We start from the raw sequence: 11,047 nt of genomic DNA on the forward strand, positions 1-11,047 counted from the left end.
GAGCACGGGCGGGTAAATCACACCACTCGACCTCCCTCTCCTCACCCCCGGCCCCAAACCGTCATCCCACCCCCGGGGGGTGATTGCAGGAACCTGCATCCCCATCCCATCTCATCCTTAAATTTGGAATCCGCCCGCAGCATCCTGATCCCCGGCTGCTGGAACTGAGGACGGTCACGCTCCCAGATTAGGGATTTCTGATGGGACAGCAGCTCAGCCCTGCAGCCGGGGTGTGTGTGTGTGGGTGTGGGTGTGTGTGTATGTGTGTGTTTCAGTTGGGGTGTTGACGGATTGGGTGGGTTTTGAAAATGTTTGGCTGGGGGAAAAAAACAGCTTTTTGCAGGTTGTTAAAGTTTGGGCTGCTTTTCACAACATCTGGTGGGTTTTTACAAAATAATTGTCATTGTTGCCAATTGTTGTTATTGAAACCTTTAGAATCTGTTGAATGTGACATCATCAATGGTTAGTTATGGATTAATCAAGTGTAGTATTGATTAATACAACAAATCCCAGGGAAACATTATTTAAAAGGAGAGAAAAAACTCTTTGGGATATTTTTTTTTGTGTGGGTTTATATCGTTTTTGGGTTGGAAACTGTCAGTCAGATCTGGCAACACAGTTCAGTGAACATCAGTGTTGCCAGATTGGACTACTTTTGAACACGTTTTAGTAACCTGCGCGTTACTAAAACTATGGCCGCTGTCAATAGTTATAAAAATCTCTAGAATCTGTCCACTGTGACATCATCAATGGTTAGTCAGATAGTAAAACAGAAATCCCAGGGCAGCGTCATGATTTAAAGAGTCAGGTATGAATGACTGTATGTAGAACTACAGTTCTATAGTACTACATGTACTATAGAAAAACAATTATTAGAAAAATTCATGTTTTTCTATAAAACATTATTTTTATTAGAAGTTAAGATTTGGGTTGTTGGATGTGTTTTCATTGTTTTTGGCTGGAAACTGGCAGATCTTACAAACCTGCTCAGTGAGCATCAGTGTTGCCAGATTGAGTTGCTTTTGTTTGTCTGGAAAAAAATGCTTTTTGCAGATTGTTAGTTTCTTTTCACAACATTTGGTGGGCTTTTAAAACGGAAAGTTCTTTTGAAATGGTTGTCATTGTGTGGCAGAAAAGCACAACATTTTTTTAAAATTCCAAAATATTGCTGCACAAAACTCCAGGGTCATTGTGTTCAAAGAGTCCAATCCTCTGCAGGCCCAATGGGATCTGGTTCTGGTCAGAATATAATAAAGGACAACCAGAAATGTTGAAAATTGTCACAAGTCTAAATGCAAGCAATGACATACTGGACACAAACTTTTTATATGTATGACTGTATCTGGGGCTATTATGATGAATTCATTAGAAGTTGAGATTTGGGCTGGATTTATGTTGTTTTGGGGCTGGAAACTGTCAGGTCTGGCAACCCTGTTGAGTGAGCATCAGTGTTGCCAGATTGGGCTGCTTTTGAACATGTTTGGTGGGTTTTTAGAAAGTTTTCAGAGGAAATTTATTTCGAGTTGTCATTGTGTGGCAGAAAAGCATAAAACTTTTCATGAAATTCTGTGCTATTAAGTTGAGATTCTGTTTTCTTTTTTAAGCCACAATAAGCAATTAATCAATTAATTGCACAATAAACTAAAATGAGCTCAATACTTTCCATTCTGATGATAAATATTTTTTGAAGAGCTATTGTGTTTAGAGACTTCATAATCGACTTTATTCATAGTTTAGGTTCTGTTTTATTTTGGGTATTTAAAGTATCTTCAAACACTCCAGTGTGGAGTGTTTGTCTTTGAGAGGACAAACTTTTATTATGCAATAAATTACTTTAAAATTGTCTCATACAACAGTATAATCAATTATTGTAATAATTATAGGGAAAATGTATCATCCAGAAAAATTGGTTTTCGTCAGCCAGATCTGGCAACCCGGCTCAGTGAGAATATTCATGCAGCGTGTGTCCATGTTTTTGGAGTGAGATCACGCTTTCATTTGCACTCTGAGGCTTCCTGAGCCGACGGTAAATAAAAGCCACCGCGCTTTGTCTCTTGACCTCTCCAAACCAGAAAGAGGAGGCAGCAATTTTCTAAGAAAAAAAAACTAGGGGAGGGAGCGGGTGTTGGTGCGAGTCGGGGGCTGCAGGCAGCAACCGGCGGCCTCCGGCGTGCGCGGGTCTGGCTACCCCCTCTGAGGGGCCCCGATCGATACAAACTCAGAGCAATAAAGCTTTCCCCCTGTCATCTCCACAGAATACAAAGCAGAGCGGGGAAGGGAAGGGAAGGACGGGGGGATGGAGGGAGAGGAGGAGGAGGACGAGGCACTGTTCCGCTAGCCACACCAATTTCCTAACCCCCTTTTTCACCTCCCTCGTCTTCTTTCTCCACCTCTCCTCCAAGCTCTTCACTTCTTCTTCTGCTTCCCTTCTTTATAATTAATGCTGTTTGAATAAATACGCTTAATAATTCATCGCTGTTATTTAAGGCGAGATTGACGGATTGACTGAAAGAAAGTGTAAAAGAGAAGCTGAGCAAAGATCACATCTGGGGGGAAAAGGACAGGAGGAAGCAGGAGAGCAGCTCTGTGTGATGAAAGAGCCGGGTTTAAATAGACGGAGGGAGGAAGAGACGGATGTGTGGATGGAGACGAGCTCGGATCGACGGGAAGGGGTAAAGAGGTCAAATAAGTGCTCTGTTTAATTGGGAGCCAATTTAAGTCGGGTTCAATCGATAAAGCTGTAAACCCGGCCGTCTAATGGCCCGCAGCCCGTTCTATAGATCACCGGACGTCCAGCTCTCCTCCTTTACATGTTTCTCTGCACCTGTGGAGCCGCACGCGTCGGCCTGACACCATAACTAGTTTTGCTGGATGATAAATTGTCCCAGAAGTTAATGTGATAAATGATGATATTGTTGTTTTGAGACCATTTTCAACTAATAATGGCATTTTAATGCAATTACACCCACTCAAAGATCAATAAACTTTAAATTAAATTAAATGTTTAACACTGGAACTGGAAATGTCCAAAATAAATAAACAAAGCGACAAATAAAAGGAATTATGAAGTCTCTGGCATCACAATTATCCTTCAGAAAAGGGCTGGTTGAGACCAAAACTTCAGTTTTTCATAGAGAGAGAGAAAACCGATAAATCATGCAAATGGAAGTTGTTGTCCTTGTTTTAATTTATCATGCAGATAATTGATTTATTGCATCTGATCCGCAACAAAACCCTGCATGAAGAAAGCCAGCCCGGCTTCACACCGCTGGGATTTTCCGCCTCAATCCAAATAGTTGGAACATAAATATCCCGGCGGTCACATGACAACCTCATAAGCTCAGATTGAAAAATAATACGATCTTCTTTCGGGGGCGGAGGAAATTCTGCGCTCCTCGGGGGTTCGACTTTTCATCCCGTTTCAGTCCTGAAATTAAAAAAACACTTCATTCATTTCATGCAAAACATTTTTAATTCAACTGTTTCTTCCTGCTTTGGTTTCTGAATCGCAGGTTTTCCGTCGAGGCCTCAGCTTTTCTCAGACCGCCGTCTCGTTTTTCGGCCATCTCTCTGTCCGCCCCGTTGTTTCTTTTTGTCATTTACTCTGTTGCACACAATCTGCCCCCTCCCTCCTCATCCAATCGCTCACACTCGGCCCATCAAGGCGAGGCTGTGTGTCTTTGTTAGTCCAATTGTCACCATCTTCTCCTTTCCTGCTATTTCCTGCGAGGACGCTCCGTCACGCTGCTGCTCTCTGTTCCACACTCTCATTTTGGCCAATTTTTCCCCCCACATTTGCTCAATCCAGATGTCTTTCTTTGTATTTTGGTTATTTGTTGATTATTTTCCTTTGAATTTCCCTTAAGCAGACATTTTGTTTGCCGTCTCTTCTTGCTGTTTCCGTTTTTTAAAAACACTTCTGGTCTCTTTTTGTCCGCCATTTTTCTCTAAAGTTTACGCCCTTCTACTCCAGCATCCCAGCCTCCATCTTTGCGCCTCAACGCTGAGATTCTGGAGGAAGAAGGAAGTACACCACAGTGGCCATTTCCTTCTTCCCCTTGTCCTCCCTCCCGTTCTTTCTGTGTTTTTATCCCTCCATCCCTGCGTTGTGCTCCTCAGGGAGGGCAGTAATAATGGTAGAGAGAAGGAGAGAGGGAGGGAGGTGCGATTATTGTCTTGTCGGGAGTCAGAGGAATCGATCGGCACAGAAATATGTGGTGCGAGAAAGAGGTACTGTATCGGATATAATAAACACTCTGGAGACATATTCAAGAAGGCGCCCGTGCACGCTCACGTGCACACGTTGAAGATGCACGTGTGCACAGAACACAACACATTCAGTTCTTTTCCAATTGTGCATAAAAAAAAGAAAGAAACTCCTCCACAAATCAGCGTCCAAGCATGAGTTTACTCATTCACTCCCAGGCAGCTGCTTCTGTTTGCAGCAGATGCATGCTGAGGAGGAGGAGGTCGTCAATATTTAGGTGTAGAAGAAGTCCTCAGCTGCTCAGCAGGAACATTTTCATGCAGATCGGAGATGGAAACTGATCATATCTCCAGTTTCTTTCAGGTCTGACCTGCCTTTTCTTTTGGTTTTCTAATGATTTTGATGCATAAAAGTGAAAGAAAAATGTCCCGACTGGTTCTTGATGGAGAGTTGAACATCAAAGCATGTGTCACTAACCTTTCTCTGATTTTTTTTGTTTCCAGTTTATAGACTGGAAATCTGGTTTAATACGTCCCAAAATATGTCCGATTTTTCAGCGTTTGACTGTTTGGTTCGTCTTTAACCTTTACCTGAGTGAATGTTCTGCTGTTCTCCAGCATGTCAGAAAACAGAATCAGAGTGTGTCATTAACCCTAAACTCTGGTTTTCTGCTAACTGAGGAGATGCATGTCACCTGAAAAACAAATTTGAGACAACGTGTAGTCCTGCGCTAGTGTGAGAGCAGCAGACATTAGCATGCAGGACATAGTTTGCTGCACTTTGGCACCTGCAGGGCAGAGAAACATGCTTATTCTTAATGATTAACACTCTCACAGGTGCACACACAACATCTGAGCAGAAGCCCTGTTCACACACACACACACACCCCAATCTTACACTGCTGTTGCCTGGCAACGGGTCCATGTGTCCTGCGTTAGCTCTGTCCAGCAGCGCTGCGACCGCCGCCGCCGCCGTTGACCACTGCTGCAGGGGAAAGACGAGTGGCGAGGAAGGGACAGTCGGAGGCGGAGAGAGACGGAAACTGTGGCTGTAATGTTACAAACGCTTCTCAGAGGCGGAAATAATCCGGTTTACCTCGACGCTGAAACCCAAAACTCGTCTGTCAAAGTAACGGCAGGACAGAGACGGATCAAAAAAGCAGAAACATCTCCAGGAAATTAATGGAAACAGGTTTAAATTGCTCTAAAGCACCTAAACAAAGTTTCAGTTCAGGGTTTAATTACAAAAAAAAAAAAATTCAACTAACTTAAATGTTTGTGTTTTATGCAAAATTTCATTTTATTTTTTTAAGGAAAATGTCTCTTTTTAATTTATGTCTCTCCACCAAGCGTTTACATTTTCAAAGGTTCACACATTCACTTGTCAGGAAAAGACATTTCAAAATGAGGGGAACTGGAGCTGGAATCAAACCGGCAACCTTTTACAACGGCATTTAGCGTTAAAGTTGGAGTTTTGGATTTACAAGCAAGCTAAAACTTCACCTCTTGCACAAAATAAAGTTCAATAAATAATTGCTGAAGGATCATTTAAATGTTAGGAAGGGTTAGAAGAGACTGAAGATGATGGAAAATAGCTCATTTTTTGATTAGATCAGCTATTTTCTGATTTAATCAAAAGAAGAGCAAAGAAGAAATAATAGAAACCAGAAAAGGTTGATATTCCCGTAGGAACAGATGAGATTTAAAAAAGTTTGTTAATCTAGATTACAGTTCAGTTAAACCAGACAAACTACAAACCTTTCATTGGTTCAACTTCTGGCTTTGCATTTAAGAATAAAAATGCAAAACTCGACTTCTGTTTTAGAGCGAAATCTGATCAATTCAAGTGCAGTTATTCCAATTAATTCAGAAAATTTTAAAGCAGTGTATTGGTTTTACATTTAAAGGCCCAGTCAAAAGAAAACAGTCTTTTTTTTTTGTCAGGAGTGCAAAGCATTTTCATCCTCTCATTGAATCTAGATTTTACAAACTGTGGCTGTTTTTCATTATAATCAGAAGCCATCACTGTAAAAACGAAATGTCAGTTAATTTACTCTAGATGAAGCAGTAAAACAAACTGAAATCCAAACAAATCTGAGTTTGTCTGCTTCCTGATTTACTGACCAAATATGGTCGTTGAAATGTTTTTCATAGATGTGAAGAATAAAAGGCTGAAAACATAAACTTATAGGTTTAAAGGCAGCTGAAGGGATTTTTATTAAAACACAGCTTAACTAAGATCAAAAGCTTTAAAATGTTCTGGATTATTTAGAGAGAAATTACATTTAATTTGCTTTTTGTTATGAACATTATTTACTTTTTAATTTTAGACTTTCATCTTTATCAAATACAAGACTGTTGTTAAAAATGTTTGAAATAGATCAGAACAATTACTTAATTTAATCTTTCTCATTTTCAAAGAGAATTGTTTGATGCAAACAGAACTTTTTTAAGAAAAAAAATTAAAATACAAAGATTTTCTTTTTTCAAATTCCTTTGACAAAGTTTCATTTAAACGGATTAAAATCCTAATTTTATCCTCAACTTTAAATAAAACAAAGTGAATTAAACAGAGTGATATTAATTTTGTTTTTTTCTGCATTCTCTGCGCTGAATGTCGGGTTGGGGGGGCAGACAGGTGGAAAAAAGGGAGGCAGCTTGTGTGTGTGAGGTGGCAGAGACCATGTGCCTGACCTTTGACCTCCACACGCCAAACAGCTCCAGCCTCCCCTCCCCTTTCCAGTCCACACACAAAAACCCACGCGCCGTCTGTCACCGGCCCCTGACAGGCGTGACCGAGGCGGGGAGGGGGGGCGCTGAGTTTCGGACCCCCTGCAGCCATTTTTACCCCACCCCCCACCCCCTGACTGCCCCCCCAACGGGGCAAATGCATTACTGCAAACTAATAAAACTAGGAAAATAATAATTATTTTCTTAATAATTAAGAAAATATTGTTTGATCCAGAAATAAATAAAAAACTATAAATAATGGGGGAAACTTTAACTGTAACTACATTGTTTGTTTATAAAACTAGATAAAATATACTGAAATTATAGATATAATATCTTTTGTTTTCTTGATTTTCAATCTATTTATTAGCCTTTCTAACTGATGTGAAATTTATTTTATTTTTATTTTTTCAGCCGTCACTAAATTACGGCACTCCATACGCCACAAAATGGCGGCAGCAAAAGTTGGGGAAAAATGCCAAAGTCATTTTAATTGAATAGATTTGTTTGAAAATGGCATCATTCAAACACTGAATGTACAGTTAACAAGTTTAATATCTTATATTTTCCCAACAGTGGCAGCCACCACTAAAGCTATAAAAGAAATAATAGATTGTTTTTTTTATGTGTAATGTTGCGTTTGTATTATTCAGTGTTATTAAAAAAAATAAAAATAAAATATCACGCTAAGTTTTTGCTCTTTGGGGCCCCCTGGTGGTGTGGGGGCTCTAAGGATGTACCTTGGACCGGCTCTGAAATTACGCAATTTGACATTTTAAAAATGGAAACACACCAATTTAAAAAAAAAAAAAAGTTTTTTGATAAAAAAGTTTTGGCTGAGATGTTTTTTTTGTTTGTTTTTTTTTGTTTTGTTTTTGGGTTTTTTGGCAGAGTCAAAATTAGTGTATTTCACAAAACCGCAGTGTGTGCGCTTTTTTCACATCACGAGTCACATGATCAACAACCGGATGTTGAAGACGACAGGAAGTAGCTGGAGCATCATGGTGGTTCATGTTTTTAATGACTTATTGCATGAACAAACTTATTCACGTGTGACTTTAATTATTTAATGGAAACACCGCAAATGCAAATTTGTTTTTTCAACATTAGGGACACACACCTTTTTACTGTTACTTTAGAAAAATATGCTTAAGTATCTTTGCTTGAGTGTAATTTTTTTGTACTCATCTCCAGTGTAGACCAGAAACGGATCAAAATCAGAAATAAAGTTTTAAAGATGTTCCAGTAAAACCTGATCATGGTACATCAGGAATATCTGGGATTCGGGATGCGAATGAACAGATTTTTTACAAAATGGTTGAGAAAAAGGATCCAAAATGGATTAAAATAATTTAGTGGATTCTTGTGTTTGTGTGCAGAAAGAAAGTCTAGAAAAAGTCACATATTTGTGTTCAAAATAAAAAAAAATTGTTTAAATCCAAGCGTGTAGACTTCACCAATGGTTTCTGGAAATAGCTGAATCATAAAATCTAGAATATTACATTCTGTAAGATGTTTATGATATATATATATCATGTATATATGATATATATACATATTTCTTTGTGATCGTGGGTTTAGATTTTTATATTTATTCCATAAACTTAAAACTTCCAGTCTCCTGAAATCTAATTTTATTCTGTGTTCATTGTAAGTGGGTGTCTGAATGACACCCACGTCACAGTTGTTCAGTTGTGCTAATTAATTTTAGCATTTAATATGAAATATTATGTCTTTTAATTGTTAAAAAAAAGATTAGGTAGCTGGTTGTGAATTTTGTCTGCTTCCTTACATCTCAATTTTAAAAGTTAAAGTCCTCCATTTGATATTTTAATTTTTGTTTAAGTCAGAAATGTTATATCTTTATATCAATTAGCCACTCAGAATTTGTAGTTAAAAATTATTACCTTCATTCAACGGAGGCTTTTTGCTCGCGTCCTTGCTGTTTGTTCGCTCCGAACACAAAGAGAGTGCTGCCACCTTCTGGTATGATTGTGGAACTGCAGACTATTCAAACCTACACCTCGTTAAACTGCTTTTTGCATTCATTTTAAAAATGTAAATTAAATACCGAAATTTATTTGAGGGTGATGTTTATATGTATTTTATCGTTCATTTAAATTCAAAGGAGAAAAAAAGTTAAATAAATAAAAACAGACGCGTTTTGGATTTTATTTATATAATTACGCCCTTGAATTTCTTTTTTTTACACTTTGAACTTCTCTCTAACACTGACCATGACGTCATAGCACATGATAACATACAAAACTCACCCTGGATTTTTATCATATTTGCAATTAGTAGTTATTTCTCTGAGTTAACATGTTTATTTTTCTGGCTATTACAGAAATATAAAGTTTTTGTTTTAAAATTAATACTACTGTAGGTCATTCATGTTTATTTCTATTTTATATTATATATGTTAATTATTTTTGATTTATCTGCTAGTAGACTGAACATCTAACCTCCTAACTGCATTTTAACTTTTTCAATATAAAATAAATAAAATGATGCATATTTAAAAGTGTAGAATAGACAAAGGATTAGAGAAAAGAGCCGTTTTATCTGGGAGCTGAAACTGCTCAGCATAGCAGTTTCAGCTTTTCTTCCAGGTCCAATTACTGCTGCAATCCCAGATGTGACCACAAACAGAAAGAAGAGAGAGAGATCTTTATTAGGAAAGTTTCCTGCCAGGAAAACTTTCTTTTTAAACCTTCCCCTGCTTTCATGCAGCAGCTTCAGCACATTTACTCACAGCTATTTCTGGAACAATTTTTGGCTGCAGTTCAGAAGTGGAGGCACTTATTTCAGAGGAACTCTGATTATAATTGGATGAAAAAGCACAAGATAAAGCTTAAAGTTTATAGGATTCAGATGCAGGCATGCTTGCTTGTGGACACTTTGGAGAAAAATGTGCTGGAAGAGAATCAGTAATGTTAACTCTGTTTTTACAATAAAAATAATAATACATTGTGCAAAACATGGTTTTGTGTAGCATTTACATAAATTAGACACAAAATTATTCCATGTAAGTCTAAAAAATAAAAAAAAAAGTGAAATAATCTTTAAAAAATCCATCCAGTGTCAAAATATACATGTAAAAAATAGTTTTTATTTGTTGTTGGGGTTTTTTTTATATATATATATATATATATAAATGTTTGGTACCAGGATTCTTATGGTGAACATATGTGTATTTTTTTGTAATGCTGACTGTGTGTGCGTGTGTGTGGTTGTGTTTTCTGCAGATATCAGGATGTCCAAAGCACCAGGGGAGGAGAAACCTGGAGCTGAATATCCAGGCGACGGTTCAGGTACAAAACAATCAGTTGCATGAAATAAACCGCCGATCCTTTATTAAGGAAATAAATACATAAAACGTTCGAGGCTGCTCATTTGTGGTACAAAGACGTTTATTACGTCACTCAAAAACAAAAATAACCATCCAAACAATTACTAATGGATAAAAACAGCGTGACTGATTGTGAAGGATCTCCTGTAGCAGTCTGTATTGCAGTGATTCTATGAAAGCCTCTGACTGAAAACACTCTGTTTATGTACAACCGTGATGAAGAAGCAGCTCAGGATTTTCCTTAAAGTTCATTTTATGAAGAACGCTTCATTAAATGGATTAAATTTTGGGGGGGAAGTAACTTGTCTGCATGATTTCTTCTTTTTTACCTTTTCTAATTATAAATACAAATACTTTGAGAAGAGAAAAGTTTTGATTTTCCATTTTTTTGCATCATTTGGAGAAACTTTTAATGGATTTTGGAGATGATGGCAGCATAAAACAGCCAGTAATGTCCCCAAAAATGAGGCTTTCAGCTCTTAATATGAAAAAAACTCTGGATAAAAACACAGTTCATGAAAAAAAACAAGTGAACAGTTTTAGTTTTAAAGGGTCTGTTCTTTAATAAATAAAAACATATATAAATTAGCCTCCAAATGCATTTAAATTGACTAAAGTAGTCAGTATTTAACCCTAATTATATGAATTGATAAACATGTGATTCAGATAGCATTATGATCATGTATATTTTTGTTTTTCAGACTCTGACAGAAACAGTCCTGATGACCAGGTTGGTTTTTAACATTTCATAATATTAAA

General features: G+C 37.6%; 1 protein-coding gene across 1 annotated transcript in view; it reads left to right on the top strand.

Moving 5' to 3' along the window:
- LOC102222180 (POU domain, class 2, transcription factor 2-like) overlaps positions 1–11,047 on the top strand; it is a 68,412-nt gene that overhangs the window by 45,200 nt on the left and 12,165 nt on the right. The window contains exons 2-3 of the mRNA XM_014470177.2: positions 10,185–10,250; positions 10,990–11,018. Of these exons, the coding sequence (XP_014325663.2) occupies positions 10,185–10,250; positions 10,990–11,018 (95 nt within the window). The remainder of the gene's footprint in view (positions 1–10,184; positions 10,251–10,989; positions 11,019–11,047) is intronic.

The sequence above is a fragment of the Xiphophorus maculatus genome, chromosome 13 (assembly GCF_002775205.1).
Source record: "Xiphophorus maculatus strain JP 163 A chromosome 13, X_maculatus-5.0-male, whole genome shotgun sequence".
Taxonomy (NCBI): domain Eukaryota; kingdom Metazoa; phylum Chordata; class Actinopteri; order Cyprinodontiformes; family Poeciliidae; genus Xiphophorus; species Xiphophorus maculatus.